Here is a 20,056-nt window from a genome sequence, read left to right as displayed (position 1 = left end):
TGTTTTTATTTGCATCCTTTCCCAAAGATTTCTCGTAATCTGCCTTCGCCTGCCTAATCTCCCTTGTGACTTGATTACAGACTATCTTATATCTACCACAGGCATCTGTGTCTCCTGATAATTTATATGCATCCCATGCCTTTTTCTTCTCTGCCACGAGTCTCATTAGTTCACCTGACATCCATTTGGGCTTAAACCTAGAACAGTATTTCTTAGTTGGAACAAAAAACCTAGTAGATCCCAAAATGTCTTCCTTGAATGCTTCCCATTTAGATTTGCTGTTGGTAACATCAGTTGGTCCCACTGTATGCAATTTAAAAAATCTCTGAGACCACTGTAATCACCTTTATGAAAGCAAATACCCTTCCCTTTACCCCTGATGGTAGTTGCATCTTTAAGTAAATAACGCATCAGTACACTGTGATCACTGCCACCTATTAGGTGTTGCTTTAACTGCAGATTCTTAATGCATGAATAATCACTTCTGATAATCAGATCAAGGGTATTACTCCCTCTGGTTGCTTCTCGAATATGCTTCTGCAGAAAACAATCATCCAATAAATCCACAAAAGTCTTGCTAGTGTGCAAGTGACCAACCCAAAAGTTCCAGTCTATATCTGGGAAGTTAAAATCCCCAATTATAAGATAATCTGATTTACCGGCCCATTCTATTTCTCTGTACAGTTGTTCGTTGTACTAATCAGAGTCATTAGGCCTATAACACACTCCTACTCTTAACTTGGTTTTTCCAGTGCTAAGTCACATCAAACTGATTCAATACTGCATTGTGCACCCATTTCAACTATATGCACTTCCTTAGATTTTATGTGTTTCTTAACTAACAGCATCACCCCTCCTTCCTTTCTATCCTTTCTGTACACATTGTACTCCCCAAATTCCAATTCTGCATTCCTTAACCTTGTGTAACACCATCTCTCTCTGATATCCCAACATCAGCCTTTGATGTCTTCACCAGTACCTCTAATTCATCAAATTTATTTTCTATACTCCTAGTATTGGTGTACATGCATGTATATATGCAAGTGTTCATACTCTTAGTTACCCTATCACAACCCATGTATTTACTTGTTCCATGATGACTCCAGCAGTCCTTGAAATCCCCACTACCTTGTCTCCAGGCTGATGCTCATTCCCATAGAAGAAGTGCAAGAATCACTTTCACCTCTGCCTGTGGCTACTGTTAATCTATTAGTCTGTGAATCCCCCCAAGCTAGTAGCAGTTTTCCGACCCACCTAAAACTGCCTCAATAGCATCAGCAAATATTCTTGCACTCTTTCTATTTAAATGTATCCCATTCCTGTAGAAACAATCTCTCCTGTTAACAGGCTCATGAGCCCATACTGAGAAAAATTCTACCCCATGAGCCTTGCACAATCTCTCCAGGGCCGAATTGATTGACAAGGATCTCATCATATACTCTCTCCTACACTTTTAAATTTGCGACTTTTTTTCAACTTTGACCTGTACATGCTAATTAAATCTGCAGATACTCTTACTCTTAAGGTCATTAGTGCAATGTGTACAACAATATCAACCTTTTTACCCTTAAAAGATAATATCTGCTCTACAAGTCATTAACTTTTGCCCCTGGAAGACATACCCTGGTCCTATTCCACCTATCCTTTTTGCACAGTACATTTAATTTATTATCTCCCTGACAATAGAGTCGCTGACAATAACTAGCTCCAGTGGGACCAGTGCATTTTGCCCAGAAGATTGCTGCTGTGTTTTCTGATGCATAAGAGTGAGCTCTGGCATTGAGTTGGGCAGCTGAGAGCTTGATGGGCTCCCCATTTTAATTCCTTTGAGGGCATCTATCCCACTCTTCAAACTCTCATAGATGCCCATCAGAATGCTGAGTTGGCTCCTAATTTCTCAACACTCTCTGCACCTAGCACACACAAAGACATCCTCCTTGGCTAGATCATATCCTGTTTCAGAAAGGTCTGTAAACATTTCACAAGTTGCACATATTTTAAGGCTGTGATGCATTGGAGAATTGTCCCCTTTGGTTCTCCCCTAAGCCACAGCACTCCCGCTACTTTGTGCATGTTGCTTTGCTGCTCTAATCTGGGACATGATTTTCATTTAAATATGATTTAATTAATTAAGAATGAAAATTAATAAGGTTAAGTTTAAATTTAATTGAATAAATAACTATACTATACTATACTAAGCTAATGCAGTGATATGTGTTATATCTAGTTTCATGGTATACCTTACGCTATCAAGCTATGCTATACAGTAACGATTACAAGTTTAAATTAGTTATATCCTTAGCTAAATACAAAAGGTATATGTCCAAAAAAAAGTGACCAAAACCATCAAACTACTTATTTATTACAATTAAAATCCTACTATTCTTCTGTGTTACCGGTACTGTAGGACTATTGCTTCCTCTGCCCTCCAAGTCATTATTGATAAAGTTCCTATTAAATTCGAAGTAATTTTTAGTTACTTTCAATATTGTAGAAGACAAGGTTTCTGTGCTGGATCGATATTATTTAAATTTAGATCTTCCTGTAAAATTGGATATTCAATGTATAAGAGATCAATTTCTTTCTGAATGTCAGCTTGATTGGATTATACAGGTCGTACCACTTTTCTATTCTTCCTAAAGGTCATTGAAATTAATAAGAAAAATTTAGTTTGGTTTTCTCCTGGTCTTTATGCTACTTTTTTGTTTTCCAGTCATGGACGTTTGAATGAAAAATTGTTCTCCATGGGTCTTGCTCCTTCTCTAAATTGTTCCTGTGGTGCGGTAGAATCTGCCACTCACTTAATTTTTGATTGTATTCAGTACATTGACTTTAGGTCTGAATTTCAACTGATCACTGGGGTTTTAAATGTTGATCTTTCAAAATTGGTGGAGACTTTAGAAAACTATAATGCCTTTTCCACTTTTGCGGGAAAAAAATCTTCAAATGTTGTAAGAGATTAGGCTTCTCTTGATTTATAGTTTTGTCTTTTCTGCGCTGTTGCTTGTTTGATAAAAATTTTGGTTGCTTGGGGTGCTGTTTTTCTTTTTTGATGTTTTTGGTTGGCCCCCCTTGCTTTTTTTTTTTTTTTTTTTTTTATGAGTGGTTCTAGTTATTGTCAACGGCTCTAGATCGAGTTTTTCTGTATACAATGATTTCAGTTAAATCTTGTTATTTTGTCAACGGCTCTAGATAGAGTTTTTCTGTATATAATGATTTGAGTTAAATCTTGTTATTATTATTGAGTTCTTAAACTAAGCTTCTCTGTAATTAATGTAAAAAATTTTTATTTTTATTTTTGTTGCCTACTGCGGGTGGCAATAAACTTTTATCTTGTTGAATTATTGTTCAATGCTAAATTATCTTGTACAATTATTTAAATGTATTTTGATAATTACTTGATGTTTTGTATGGTATTTCTAGCTTATTATTAGTAGTAGCTATGTAAGCTTCTTTTGCATACTTCAGTTAGTGTTGTGAATTTTCTTTAATGAGGATTTAAAATTACTGTGTTGTTAATAATGTAAATTGAATTTTGCCGTCTCTGCATCTTATATGGCTCCAATTGTATATTACGATAATATCGTGAACTGTCTTCTAAGGGTTATAAAATTACTATGTTGTTAATAATGTAAATATTATTTTGTTGTCTCTGTGGGTTGCAGAGGTCCATTTCGTTTGTTGGCTAATTGTATTTTGTTAATTCACCTCGTTTCGTTGGTGAATTATATATGCTACATTACTTCAAATTGTTATGTTCTTAATAATGTAAATATCATCCTGTTGTCTCTGTGGGTTACAGAGGACCATTGTGTTCAGTTGAATGTATTTTGTTATTTCACCTTGTTCTGTTGATGAATTGTTCATGCTAATTATTTTCAGCTGATGATTCAGGGTTTTAGTGGATCTTTCACCCATAGCTTGGGTCATATGTCTTTGGCAGCAGGGGTTCTGTTGTCTTAATAACTTTAATAGTTGTTTAAACCTGAACTTATTTAAAAGATTTTATGCGAGTTGCTGCATAATGGGTTTTAGATTTTATGACCTGTTTTATCATTTTAACTTCTATTTGTTTGTTTGCTGATAGTTTCGGCTGCACTTGTATATTATAGCAGTTCTCGTGGCTGTTTAGTAAATTGCTATCAATACTGGTTGAGGATTCTCAATATTAGTGTTTTCTCCTTGTTTTGTTTGGATGTCTCTGTCGTGACAGCCTGTATTTGTGTTTGCTGGCTTGACCCTGATCCCAGTTTTCTGGTGTCAGGGTTGGTTCAGACTATCACTTGTTAAAATATAAAATACTGCTTGATTATTGTTAAGTTAAACTTTAAGTTGTCTATTTGGACTTGCTCTCTGATTGTGTCTTGGGTTTTGGAAGTGGTATTAGATTAATTACCTTGTTATGTGTTGTTATCTTGCATTAATTGTGTTGTTGGGAGTTTTGCTGATTGATTGGCTGTTTTAGTTGTAAGTTTTTCAAGGTTTTGTAATCTTATTGATTTGCAGTCTTTCAATTGCTTATTGGTATGATTCTTGCCTTGTTGTTTTTGGAGTTTTAAATTTGATTTTAAGTTATTATCTGCCCTAATGGTTGATATTATGACTGGGTTTATTATAATTACTGGGTAAAATTAATTGTATGTATATATGCATAGCTGTTGATAATTAGTTTTTAATTACATGTTCCTTGTAGTCTTCTTACTTTTCTCTTTTATATTCTTCTACTTATATTTCTAGAGGATATCTGTATTCCTCTTCTCTTCTGTTCCTTTTTCTTCATCCTCTCTCACCTTTTCCCTTTCCCTTCTTCCTTTCTAAATTATTTTGAGGTTCTCTTTGTGACAACCTCGGTATGCGTCTCTTGATAGTAGAACCTGGCTGCCTCCTCGTGGCTTGGGATGGGAGTCGGGGGGTAGGAGAGCCATTGTTCTCCTGCCCCCCTGACTGCTAAATGCCAGGTGTCAGCTTACAACATACAACAAAACACACATAAAGATACAAACATTTCATTAGATTTTTTTTTTTTTTTAAATGCCAGCCTTGGCACTTTGCTGTTAGATGACTCGGCGGCGTATAGGGGAAGCCCTGGTTACCGCCTTTACATATAAGAATACTTTGTGCTACTGGTTACAAGCTACAATATTCATGCTGAAAATCCGATACAACAGCGGTATGAGTAGCGAGTCGTAACTTAAAAAAACACTAGATAAATTTAAAATGTGTGAGAGTTTAATGTATTTACTGTAATGATTTCTACACAATAAAATTCACTTGATAACAATTCATGTGGTTTAATTAGTGCTATTTACATTTAATTAAAACAGATCATATGGTTATGTTAAAAATTTACATACCTGTAAAAACGATTTTCAAGACGTGCCTTAATAGTACTCAGGTCTATTGGATATTCTACAACCATAGCATACATTGGATACCTATTAAGATCAACTGGAGCAGTAAAAGGTTCTGCAATGGAAAGTTCCATTATCCTTTCAAAACCATGAATAAGTCGCTCTGATTCAAGATCGCGTCCACATGATGGCCATTCTTTACGTCCCGGTACATACATCATGGCCTTTCTTTCTGCAGCTGTAATCTCTACACTTCCACCAACTTCCTGTGGTATACCTATATTTAACAAAAAAATATATATATACCCACTATAAAACCAAAAATGAGTATACACACACAACCATTTATTCATTAACAGAAGAGAGTATCCTCTTTATGAAAGTCCTTATACTGACAAAGTCCTCCCCTCCACCACCAAAACTGCAATACCATGGTGTCACAGTGGTAGGTTGGTATTGCAACGTTACTAATAAAAAAACAGAATTTTCCTTTATAAGAAGAGCTATGATCTTACAAAGAGACTGTAATACAATTCCAATTTAAAAAGTATATAAATACTTGCTATTTTGTTTCATGAAAGTCATGATTGCATTTGGATTTCACGAATAAGGTTATAATAAGTGATTAAGGATCACGAATAAGGTAAATGCATAAGTGATTTTTTTCCCCAATGTTACAGTTTTGTTCTGACTTGACTATATGAAAACATTATGTGGGCACTACACTAAGTGTTAATAGAAAGTATTCTGCCCACATTCTTTGCATCACCAAAATCAAAGGAATTTTATAAGCATGGTACTGAAAACTTATAGTAACATGTCAGAAAATCACACAGAATGAAGAAAAATAAACTTCCTTAAAATTTGATCCAACACAGCTGTATTGTTACTTTGAAAAAAGATGGAAGAAAACAAAATTACTCGTAGGATGAACTGATACTTTTTACCATCACTGGTATAGCCAATGTCTATCAGTGACAGCAAATCTTTACCACCCTATGTGCCAAAAATAAGCTGAACAAAAATATAACAAATTTTTGAGTGAAAAAAAAAAAAAAAAAAAAAAATTTTCACATGCCATAGAAAATAAACTATTTATGGGCAGCCATGTGTCTATATATTTTCCTATGCTTGCCACTCATTGCATGCGTGCCATTGGTTCACCACCACTGGACTATATCATCTTTTGTTGCACAGGCAATTAATATACCCATACACATAATACCATAATTAACACTCATTTTTATATAAAAATGAATATCTCATACACATAATACCATAATTAACACTTATTTTTATATAAAAATGAATATCCACATACATAACACTGGTCGGCATCAATTTCCTCCCTGAAATAATTGACAGATTCTCATACAAAATATGTTCAAAAACTCAGATATGTGCTTAAAAAGTTATCACCCTCAGTTTTCAATATTGTAGGTTAATGACCGAAAGCCAAGACCTGTAGTTGGTTTGATCATATTTTTCATCTATTTTATCTATTTATTTTTAAAATTTTTTTTCTAGAACGTTCGGGAGATTTCTAGAGCTTCTACAACATTCGAGAATGTCTCGGAACATTTTAAAATACTATTACACGTGGAAGAAAGGTCATGATGTTTCTAGAAGGTTTTAGAACTTTCAACAAAGTTTTCTAGAAATTGTGAGCCTTCTAGTAACTTCTCTACTGCACCAAGCAAGCATTTTTGTATTTCAGAGAACGAGTGGTGAACAAGGTGAAAAAGTGTTTTAGTGAATTAGTGTTTGTAAACAAGCGTTGTGTGCATTAGTGCAAATCGTGAACTGTGTTTAAATTAGAAATAAAAATCTACAATTTCTTAATTGTGTATTCATATGTGCATATACTTCAACCGTACATGAACTATGTTGCTTTCTTGCTGAAATAAGCCCGATAGCTTTTGCTACATTTGCAAAGAAGTGGTATTAAAATCGCAGCGGAAGTCACTGTCACAAATTGTGAGAGAAGCCTATGAACTCAATTTTGGATGTAACATTAGAGATCAAGATAAAGTAAGGGATCCAAAGATTTCCTGAAGCTCATGTTCAAGGAAATTTACAGGCTGGCTTAGAGGCAGTCATAAATCAATGCCTTTTGCAGTTCCGGTGATATGGCAGGAACCTCAAGACCACATAAGCGATTGTTACTTTTGCAAGACCAATATTTCTGGTTTTTCTGAGAAATCCAAGCATAAGACTATCCCAACATAACTTCTGCTCTAAGGCTGGTTCCTCATGATCATACAATGCCACTGCCAAAGCCACCAGAAACTTATGGACTTGACTCTGATTCAGGATTGGAAAAGGAGTCTCCAGAAGATAAAGAACCTAGAACAAGATCCAGACTTTTCAACTCTTGATACTGCAAAGCTGCGTCTAATCACTCAGTCAAAATTGAACAATATGGACCTCTCCAAAAACAATGCTCAATTACTAGGATCATGGCTTCAGCAGTGGAATCTTCTTGAAAAGGGTGCCAAGGTGTCTTTTTATAGGAAGAGGCAATCTAACATAACAATGGATGGTGCTTTGGTTTATTGTAACAATGTCCAGGAATTAACAACAGAGTTACATCTTGAGCATGTCCCCAGGTAGCGGAGGCTTTTCACTAAGTCAATCAAGGTCAGTTTGAAAGTAGTTTTATTTGATAATGGAAATAAGTATCCACCATTGGCCCACGCAGTTCATATGAAGGAAATGTACAAGAACCTATAGGTTCTTTTTCAAAAAAAAAAAAAAAAAAAAAAAGCTATCAACAATACAAATGGAATATCTGTGCTGACCTAAAACTGGTAGCTTTGCTGCTGCTTTTTATGCAAGTGGGCCAGCCGAGCAAAGGAATGCCACTACAGGGTAAAAACATGACCAGACCATTCAGAAAGTACACCAGGCCAGAAAAATGCGGCACATCCTCCTTTGGTGAGCAAGTCAAAAATCTATTTGCTCCATTACACATCAAGCTAGGGCTAGGTTTGATAAAAATATTTGCGAAAGTTATGGACAAAAAAAAGAAGAAGGATTTCCCTGTTTGAGGTAAACAATTCCTCGATTCGGTAAGGTCAAGATAAGAGGAAATTTTTGCGGGTCCTCAAATGAAACTGCTATTCCAAGATGAGGAATTCGCAAAAAAATTAAATGCTACAGAAATATGAGAATGGAAGGCATTTGAAAATAATGTCTGCCGGAACATTTTGGCAATGAGAAATCAGAATATTACAGTGAAATTATGGATGAGCTAATTTTAGCACGTAGAGAGTTGGGATCAACATATTATTAAAGCTTCATTTCCTACATTCCCATTCAGACTGTTTTCCTGAAAGCTTGTCTTCGGTGAACATGGTAAAAGGTTTCACCAAGATATTTCTGAAATGGAAAAAAAGATACCAGGGAAAATGGAGTCCAAATAAGTTGGCAGAGTACTACTGGAATCTTGTATAGGAGACACCAGTGGATGATTATAAGAGGCAAAAAAACAATAAAATAAGGTTAATAGACTCATTGTTCAATATTTAGTACTGTATGTAATATTTTCATAAAATATATTAAAAAATCTTTTTTACTAGAAACTTAGTTTTTGACTTTAATCCCTTCTCACTTAAAATTGGTGGGTTTTGCTGAATTGAAATTTGAATTCAGCAACATCAAATCTATAAGAAACACCCTGAATTTTAACAGGGAGCGAATTTTTTTTTTTTCTTTTTTTTTTTTTTTTTGCTGACCAGTTTAATCTATAATCAACACTGATTTTTACATAAAGTAAATTGCATTAGAAATTAATTTTTTCTTTTATATCACCTCCTAACTGATATTTAACTTAATCAATAAATTTGATAGTATGAATCAGAGCTGTAATGCTCAATACGTTCTATGTTGATATCAATATTTGTAAAAGAATAAGAGACGTTTACCTCAAGGAAATTGCAAAACGATTTTCCTTCCTTAAGGAACAAAAATCGTTTTGCAAATTTTTTTGTTAAATTCTTTTAATTAATTTTTTACTTAATTTTTAATTGCATTTAAATTGATTTTTAATTGTGTTCAACTGATTTTTAATTACTGTAATGTAAGATTTCCGATTTTTTTAATTGTTTTTGTTTTAATTTCTGGAGCGTATCATAAGGAAGTGTTCTACGTATCATATTGAGGTAAACGTCTCTTATTCTTTTACAAATCTTAATCAATAAAAGATTCTGTGTACACAATTAATTATCATAAGCCTTAAATCAGAGTTTCTATAATAATAATCATTTACGTCTCTATTTGGCTTCATGTACAATTAACTTGAAGCCAGAGTACCCCAGTACTTTGTATTTGCTTTGATCTCTTGCAGTTTGATTTCTGTTCAGTATTTCCTTTGTCTAATGTTCACTCTTAATCGTATTTTAAAGTGATGATATAAATTTCTGAATTCAACTATTATACTTCAAAATAATTTTTCTGCTAGGTTTTTTCTTATTTTATATTACAGTTAAAAATCAATTGTCACTTAAACCATATGTTTCAATATTCATTCATATCATCATAAATACATTTTTTAAACAAAAATTTTAACTAATTCTAAGTATCAGATTAAAATACTGCACCTCATGTAAATTTACATAGATGCAGTGTTTTAATCTGATATTCAAATTAATCCCATGTATGTCTTTCTCCCAAGAAATTAAAATTTTAGCATTTGGAATTTTTTTTTTTTTTTACGATGAAATCCAAATTTCTTAATCTCTCCTTCTTCATATTTGTTATTCATTAATGGGCATTGCAGCTATAATACCTTTCCTTGTGTATATACTATTTGGCTTCTAGTTTTATGCTTCTGCACATCTCAAATAATTTAAAAAAAAAAATTAAAGTACAGTAATGTACTTTTCCTTGAGGAACAGTATCCATAGATAGCATGGCATATAAAATTCTCCTATATATATATATATATTTTTTTTTTGTATAGTTTAAGTACAATTAGTAAAATAGGTAAGATATATTTCATATAGGATAAGCTGGTAGCTACTTTAGCATTAGCATTAGTAGAGGCATATGATGCAAGAAAGCAAGCTTATTCAGCATCAGCCAAAAAAAAAAAAAAAAAAAAAAAAAGAAAAAAACACACCACTCCCATTTCACCCCTCCGTTCGCTCGAAATACCTGTCCAGTTGAGCCTTAAATTTGTTTAGGCTATCAACTTCAACAACAAGTGATGGAAGTCGGTTCCACCAACCAACCACCGGCTGGCCAAAGGCAAATTTCCGCACATCTATCCAACATCCGCCCTTCCTCAATTTGAATTTATGCCCTCTGAGCTGATTATTCTGAGCAAGATGAAGAATCCCATTGGCATTGAGCATGCTCAAACCCTTATACACCTCTATCAGATCACCTCGCCGGTGCGTAGTCTCCAGACTCTGTAATTTGCAAAACTTAAGCCTTTCTTCGTAAGAGCAACCCTTTGTTCCATTCACTAATCTTGTTGCCCTTCTCTGCACCCGTTCCAGCAGCTCTACATCCTTCTTGAAATGAGGCCTCCAGACCTGTATACAGTACTCAAGATGTGGCCTAACCATTGCCTTATACAAGGGAATAATCACCTCCTTATCCCTGCTAGAAAAATTCCTGTATATCATTAACAAGACACCATGAGCTACTCTTGCAGCTCGTCTGCACTGCTCAGAGAACTTCATATCTGCCTGCACAATTACCCCCAGGTCCTTTTCATTCTCCACCACTGTCAGTGTAGTACCGCAGAGTTGATACGTTGCTCTGGGATTACTGTTTCCCATATCTAGTACTTTACATTTGTCAATGTTAAACTTCATTTGCCACCTCTCAGCCCATCTGTTCAACCTTTCCAGATCCTGTTGCAGCAGCATAGCGTCAGTGGTGTCCTTAACAACCCTGCCAACCTTTGTATCATCTGCAAACTTGGACATTAAACTTGATATCCCATCATCAATATCATTCATAAACACCGAAAACAGCAACGGACCCAACACTGAACCCTGAGGAACTCCACTAATAACATTAGTCCACGTTGAGCAGTGTCCATTGATTACCACTCTCTGTCTTCTGCCACTCAACCATCCCCTTATTCATAGCAGCAATTTGCCTCCAATGCCACACTTCTCCAATTTGTGCAGCAGTCTTCCATGTGCAACAGTATCAAAAGCCTTTCTAAGATCCAAATATATAATATCAAAGTTATTCCCTGCATCCAGTTCTTTTGTGACTACATCATAGTATCCAATCAAATTGGTCAGGCAAGACCTGCCCTTAACAAAACCATGCTGCGTCTGAGCTATAACTGAATTCTTGTCCAGATGATCCTGCATTGCTTCTTTAACCAGTGCCTCCATTAATTTACCTGGAACAGAAGTTAAACTAACAGGTCTATAATTACTTGTGTCAGCCTTTGATCCTCCTTTGTGAATTGGGGTTACATTTGCACATCTCCAGTCTATGGGTACCTCCCCTGAGTCCAAAGAAGCTCTCATAATTATGGCTAGGGGTTTGCTTACTTCCTTTGCTGCCTCCTTTAATATAACTGGACAGATCCCATCCACCCCAGGTGCCTTTTTTATGTTTATCCTCAACAATCTCTCCTCCACTTTCCTCTCAGTTATTACAAAATCATCCAACTCACTGCCAATGTTTACTTTACCTACATCATTCTCCTTCCTGAATAACTCCTCATGCGTGAATGTAGATGCAAAATACTCGTTTAGTTTGTTAGCCACCTGAGCAGGATCCTCAACTGTTGAACCATCAATATCCAGTGGACCAATCTGATTCATCCCTTTCCTTCTTGAGTTTAAATAGGTAAAGAACTCTTTTCTGTTTTTCTTTGCATCCTTTGCCAAGGATTTTTCCTAGTCTGCCTTTGCCTGCCTATTCTCCTTTGTGACTTGGTTACAGACCAACTTATATCTATCATAGGCTTCCATGTCACCCATTAATTTGTATGTATCCCATGCATTTTTCTTCTCTGCCACATGTCTCATTAGTTCATCTGACAACCATTTAGGCCTAAACCTTGAACAATATTTCTTAGTTGGTATGTAAAGCCTGGTAGCCTCCAAGATTAGTTCCTTGAATGTTTCCCATTTTGAGTTTGCTGTTGGTAACATCATCAGTTGGTCCCACTGTATAGAATTTAAATACTGTCTCAGACCATCGCTTTTACGAAAACAAAAACCCTTCCCTTTACCTCTGATGGTAGTTACCTGCTTGAGTAAATCCCACTTCAACACACTGTGATCACTGCCACCTAGTGGTTCATTTATCTGCAGATTCTTAATGCATGAAGAATCACTACTGATAATCAGATCAAGAGTATTGCTCCCTCTTGTTGCCTCCCGAACATGCTGATGTAGAAAACAATCATCCAATAAATCCACAAAAGCCTTGCTAGTGTGCGAGTGACCAACCCACAAATTCCAGTCAATATCTGGGAAATTAAAATCCCCCATTATAAGACTCTCTGATTTACTGGCCCACTCTATTTCCTGTATGTTCCTCTATTTCCTGTATGTTCCTCTATGTTCCCTGTACAATATCTTATTATACTCATCAGAGTCATTAGGCCTATAGCACACTTCTACTCTCAATTTTGATTTCCCTATGCTTATGTCACACCAAACTGACTCGACACTGCCCTGTCCATCGATGTCGACTGGCTTCACTTCCTTGGACTTTATGTGTTTCTTAACTAATAGCATAACCCCTCCTCCCCTCCTGTCTTGTTTATCCTTTCTATACACATTGTATTCCCCAAATTCCAGTTCCGCATTCCTTATATCTGTGTGACACCACGTCTGTGATATCCCAACAATATCTGCCTTTGATGTTTTGAACAATACCTCACATTCATCAAATTTATTTACCAAACTCCTAGCATTGGTATACATGCACCTGTTTCTATTCCTGGCTACCCTAACACAACCCGTGTGTTTACTTGTACCGCAATGACTCCCAGCAGTCTCTGAAATATCCTACATCTTGTTTTTCAGGCTTCTGCTCATTTCAATAGAAGCAGTGCAAGAATCATTTCCACCTCTGCCAGTGGCTACTGTTAATCTATTAGTCCTTGTATCCCCCCCAACTAGCAGTTTTCCGACCCACCTAACTCTGCCTCGACAGCATCAGCAAAAATTCTTGCACCCTTTCTATTTAAGTGTATCCCATCCCTGTAGAAGCAATCTCTCTTGTTAACAAGTACAGTCCAGGCTGAAAAAATTCTACCCCTTGAGCCTTGCACAATCCCTCCAGGGCCGAATTGATCGACAAAGCTCTCATCGTATACTCCCTCCTATCGTGTCTGGGCAGAATTGCAGACACTTTCAAATTCAACCCTAATTCACGGCTTTTTTTCAACAGTAACCTGTACTTGCTAAGTAATTCCGCCGGTCTCCTACTCTTAATATCATTAGTGCCAACGTGTACAACTATATCACCTTTTGTGCCCTTAAAAGATGATATCCGCTCTACAACGTCATCAACCTTTGCCCCTGGCAGATATACCCTGGTCCTATTCCACCTATCCTTTTTACAAAGCATGTTCCCCGCTTCCCTGACAATAGAGTCACCAACAACTACTAGTTCCTGTGGGACCAGTGCATTCTGCCTAGGGGGCTGCCTCTGTGTTGCCTGATGACCAAGTGCAAGCTCTGGCGTTGATGTGGGCGGCTGAGAGCTTGATGGGCCCCTCAATTTATTTCCTTCGAGGGCATCCACCCTGTCCTTCAAGCTCTCATAAAGGTCCATAACAATGCTGAGTTGTCGCCTGATTTCCTTGCACTCCTTACATCGTGCACACACAAAGACATCCCCCTTGGCAGTATCATGTCCCGTACCCGACTGCTCTGCAAACATCAAGCAAACAGTGCATTTTAAAAGACTGTGATTCAGAGGGCAACTGCCCCCCTCAGTTCTCCCCTTAACCCTATAACAGCCATAACTGGTCCACGAGGTCAAACCTAGTAAAGGATAATCATTAGTCAAAGCAAAAGTAAAAATAAAACAATTAATAAACATAATAAATATCAAGTCAATTATAGGTAATAGGACACATTGAAAGGGACTTTATCGAGGGCTAACCCTTTCAATATGTCCCCTACAATTAACCCGGCTATCAGTTTCTGATATGATCTGCCTGTTTAACATGGTCAAAGTAATAAATAACTTTACATAAGTTATTTATTAATTTTCTATATTTTATATATATATATATATATATATACACACACACCAGTTTTAGGTCATGTTAGCTTATGCCTTCAACTGGTGATGTGTGATGCATTCGTGGAAAATCAAAAGTACCATGAATGTAATACAAAAGATATTTTTCTATCTATATATATAGGATGATTATAAACCTAGTTAAAAACTCTTAAAAAATGATACCGCTTCATTATAACAAAGTGAAGAGGCATGAGCTTGTTGTGAAAGGCTCCAGCAAGTGGAATGGCACAGCAATGTCCTAGAGTAAAACTGTTTTCTCTAAATAAAAATTTGTGTTTCGAGAATAGAAAGGTTAACAAAGCACAATGCGTGCACAAGAAGTACTGAAAATGTGAATAAACTGCTGCAATAAAAGCTTGACAGTCCAAATATGAGTTTTCAGCCATGAGTAACACAAAGGTATACAGGCCATTTACTTTGCAGGAGCAACTGTTACAGCCATTGCTTACATGGACATATTACAAAACTTCCTTATCCTACAACTTGGTGATAATACTCTGTTATAGAAAGATGGTGCTCTTCTCCACATATTCTCCCGAATGCATGTTGTTTCTTTAATGAACATTATTATCTGGGCAAACGGATTAGTCATGCTCTCCTAATCCCACGATCACCGTGGTCTTCTGACTTAACTCTTTTAGAATTTTTCATGATGGAGGCCTCCAAAGGATAGAGTTAATATGCTTCTTATGCCAACTGATATATCAAAGAACCAACGGATCATGATTATAGGAAACACACAACAAGTGGACAAGGACATGCTTAACAGTATTTGGACAGAACCCTACTATTGCTGGGATGCTGTAAATACATATAACAAAATTGAAATACATTTAGGATATATACAAAATAAAAAACATGCACGCACATGCACATTTGGAAATTTAATAAATCATATGTACACATTTTGAATGCAGATATGTGTTGCAGCACATCACTCCTACGTGCAGTTTTGCATTTATACTACTATGTATACTCCTAGGTGCTTTTTTACATTTATATGCATAAAGGTAATGAAAGCATTAAACAGTAAATAGAGATATTTAATAAAATATCCAGCCACTCTTTGATTAATGTAAGGGTTGCGTTCGCGGAACGCTACGTAAGTCAAATTTCCCTAAATAAGTATTTAGGGAAATTTTGCACTCGCAACTATGTGCACTGAATTTGATAGAAGCAAAAAAGAAACGTTCGACGAAAATGTAAATAGAATTATTCAATATTTTTATCTCATGCACAGGAAAAATTACAAAAGTGTACAAAATTGCAAAAATTTCAAAATTATAAAATTACAAAACAAGGGAGGGGACAGGCATAACGTCAGCAAGTTTTACCTTTCAAGCATCATTGCCAGAATTAACTCTCCAGCTGATAAGCATGCCGCTACGGAAGTTGAGGGCTGTGCAGATTTAGAAGGGGTTTTTTCCAACACATCACAAAATTTCTCTGCGTCTGCAGAATCAGTACTGGTGACTTCACTGCATACTTTAATGTTTTGGGCACCAGCACAATATTTGAACCTATTAAACCACCTGTTGCTTGCCATGAACTTGGCTTTGGGTTTGCCATACTTATCATTATCTTCATAAATACTTCTTGCTTGACTGGCTGTTAGATTCAGGGGCACTTGCTTCTGAATCTGATTTTCCATCCATATTATTAATAGCTTTTCCATCTTCAATATAGTACCCGAATACTGTATTGTGATACTGGCCCCGGTGTGAAATACGTTGATCCTTTAACATGCTCTTTTATACGCGCACTGTCCCTTAAAATAGTATTCACTGTTGAAGCAGTGAAACTTAATTCTATGCAATAGATGACAAACTTTGTCCTGCTTCATATTTCTTAATTAATCATTTTCATTTCTAAATAAATTTTGTTTTGTTTCATTTCCTAGCACTGCCAGCAACTGCACCTTTCGTTGGTCACTTTCCCTTCATCATAGTAATAAGTAAATAGGAATAGTAGTAATAATAGAGGCATGTGATGCAAGAAAGCAAGCATATGAGCTTATGTAGCATCAGCTTATTTAATGTTATCACTTGTTCCCAAATGAAGCATGTCCCTCAGAGAGGGATGTGGCTTTCTATTAGGCAATGGTGCACTATGCTTACATGTGGCTGTGTCAATCTAGCAATCTAGAGCTTTCTTAGCTGTCTGAGTGCCTCTCAATAGGTTGGTTGTTAAAAAAAAAAAAAAATATATGTTTGTGGAAGTGTGTTCATGGTGTAATTTGTTGTGGAGGCTGAAAACCACTATTCTCTCCACTTAAGACCATCAACTACAGCCCTCAGCTTGAAGAGGCCTTTAAGAATTCAATACAATCTCTGTGAGAATTGAAATCTATATCTCTCCAAGCAAGTATTTAAATTAGACCCAATTGTAACATGGCTGGCATAACAAGGGCTACACACATAGGGAAGGAAATTAGGTTCCTGAACTTTTGTTTTCCTTTAATTATGTGTACCTATTATTTATATTAATATTATTTTTTTAAACTTAAAACATTAATTCCCAATATATCTAAGTTGTCCCTCTATTTTCTCTCTATATATGTCTCACTCTCCCTTACCATTCTGTTGAATGTGTAGATGCTACTTCATTTAAAAAGGATTGTACCATTTGGAACAAATGATTGGATTTTTTTTTTCTTATTTGTCTCATAATAATTATCACTTCTCATACATTTGGCATTATTAAATATGTAAGAATGGAAACTTTATGCCAGTTAGTGATACACCTTAGAGGAAAATTTTGTATGGTAAGATGGAGTACACTGCATAACAGCATATTTTTTTGTGTTTTTATCAAATTGGTAGTTCTGTTACACGCAGAGCGAGTTTAAGTAAAATTTTATTGTCGAAAAATCCATAAGGACTAGTTTCAAAGGTTAGTAAAGAAGTCTGAACAGTCTTGTTCTGTGATCTAAATCTAAATCCGATCTAAATCTTTGACAATAAGGACTAGCAGAAAGAAACCTGCAGGGATGGACAGATATATTACATATGTAGAGGAAATGATATTTGTAACCAAGGAAATCTATGAAATGACTGTCATTAACAGCTGGATTTAAAGCAAGCATTCACTTTAAGTATTGTTTGACAAGACCATATGTGGTAAATGAAGTTCATTTCCTGAAGGAAAAATTTAATGATAGGGTCATTATTAATTGACATAGTAAAAATAGTAATCGTGGCATTTGATGCAAGAAAGCAAGCATATGAGCTTATGTAGCATCAGCCAAAAAAAAAAATTCACACAACCATTCCCTCTAAATGTTTGTCCAGTTCCTCCTTAAATTTATTTAACCTATCAACTTACACAATGACAGATGGAAGTTTGCTCCAGCAATTAACCACCCGCTGGTTAAAGGCAAATTTCTGCACATCTATTCTATAGCTGTCTTTCCTCATTTTGAATTTATGCCCCCTTAGGTTCATAATCTGAATAAATGGAAGAATCCCATCAGAATTCAGCGTGCTCAACCCATTCAAGGCCTTATACACCTCAATCAGATCACCTGGCACGTGCCTAGTCTCCAGCCACTGCAATTTGTAGAACTTAAGACTCCCTTGGTAAGAGGATCCCTTCATTCCCCTCACAAATCTTGTTGCTCTTCTCTGTACATGCTCAAGCAAATCTACATCCTTCCTAAAATGAGGCCTCCAGACCTGTACGCAGTACTCAAGGCGTGGCCTGACCATTGCTTTATACAGAGGGACAATCACCTCCTTTTCCCTGCTAGCAAAATTCTTGTATATCATTGACAAAACCCCATGACCTGCTCTGGCAGCCTGCCTGCACAATTACTCCCAGGTCTTTTTTATTTTCTACCACCCTAAGTGTAGTACCACACAGTTGGTATGTTTCTCTGGGATTATTCATACCCATATGCAGTACTTTGCATTTGTCAATGTTAAACTTCAGTTGCCACTTCTCAGCCCATCTGCCCAAATTTTCTAGATCCTGTTGCAGTAGCACACTGCCATTACTGTCATTAACAACCCTGCCAACTTTTGAATTATCTGCAAACTTCGACATTAAGCCTGATATACCTTCATTAATATCATTGATAAATATACAAAACAACAGTGGACCCAACACCGAACCCTGTGGGACTCCACTAATAACAATAGTTCACAAAGAGCAGTGCTCATTGATTACCACCTCTGTCTTCTCCTACTCAACCATCCTTTTATACATTGTAGCAACTTACATTCAATACCATTCTTCTCCAATTTGTACAGTAGTCTTCCATGAGCAACAGTGTCAAAAGCTTTCCTGAAATCCAAATATATGATATCAAAATTATTTTTTGCATCCAATTCCTTTGTAACCACATCATAATATTCAATCAAATTTGTCAGACAAGACTTTCCCCTTAACAAACCCATGCTGTGTCTGAATTATTGATGCAGTCTTGTCTAGATGATCCTGCAATGCATCTTTAACAAGTGACACCATTATTTTACCTGGAACAGAAGTTAAACTAACTGATCAGTAATTACTCGTGTCACCCTTCGATCCCTCTTTGAGATTTGGGGATATATTTGCACATCTCCAGTCCATGGGGACCTCCCCTGAGTTCAAGGATACTCTCATAATTATGGCCTCTCATTATTACTCTCATAATTACTTCCTTTGCCACCTCCTTTAATATAACTGGATAGATCCCATCCACCCCAGGTGCCTTTCTTATGTTTAACTTCAACAATTTCTCCTCCATTTTGCTCTCAGTTATTACAAACCATTAAAGCACCCTGCTACAATTTGATAACCTTCTGGCATTTTCAATCCTTAATAACTCCTCGTGTGTGAATGTAGATGCAAAATACTCATTCAGTTTGTTTGCTATCTGAGGAGGATCATCAACAGTCGAACCATCGATATCAAGTGGACCAATCTGATTCATCCCCTTCCTTTTAGAGTTTATATAAGTAAAGAAATCCTTGCTGTTTTTCTTAGCATCCTTTGCCAAAGATTTCTTAATCTGCCTTCACCTGCCTAACCTCCTTTGTGACTTGATTACAGACTAGTTTATATCTGCCATAGGTTTCTGTGTCGTCTGATAATTTATATGCATCCCATGCATTTTTCTTCTCTGTCACGAGTTTCATTAGTTCATTTGACAACCATTTAGGCCTAAACCTTGAACAATATTTCTTAATAGATATGAAACGTTTAGTAGCTTCCACGATTAATTCCTTGAACGCTTCCCACTTAGAATTTGCTGTTGGTAACATCATCAGTTGATCCCACTGTAATCACCTTTACAGAAGCAAAAACTCTTTACTTTACCCCTGATGGTAATTATATCTTTAAGTAAATCCGACATCAGTACACTGTGATCACTGCCACCGAGTGGTTCCTTTATCTGCAAATTCTTAATACAAGAATGATCACTGCTGATAACCAGATCAAGAGTATTACACTCTCTGGTTGCCTCAACATGCTGC

General features: G+C 36.2%; 1 protein-coding gene across 1 annotated transcript in view; it reads right to left on the bottom strand.

The window, feature by feature from the left end:
* BRWD3 (bromodomain and WD repeat-containing protein) overlaps window positions 1–20,056 on the bottom strand; it is a 279,424-nt gene that overhangs the window by 53,463 nt on the left and 205,905 nt on the right. The window contains exons 25-26 of the mRNA XM_090380158.1: window positions 5,351–5,628; window positions 2,196–2,254 (exon numbers count right to left, since the gene is read on the bottom strand). Coding sequence (XP_090236284.1) covers window positions 2,196–2,254; window positions 5,351–5,628 — 337 coding nt within the window. The remainder of the gene's footprint in view (window positions 1–2,195; window positions 2,255–5,350; window positions 5,629–20,056) is intronic.

This window comes from Mastigoproctus giganteus, chromosome 8 (assembly GCF_048544385.1).
Source record: "Mastigoproctus giganteus isolate SK-2022 chromosome 8, ASM4854438v1, whole genome shotgun sequence".
NCBI lineage: Eukaryota > Metazoa > Arthropoda > Arachnida > Uropygi > Thelyphonidae > Mastigoproctus > Mastigoproctus giganteus.
This window is presented reverse-complemented; position numbering and strand designations above follow the sequence as displayed.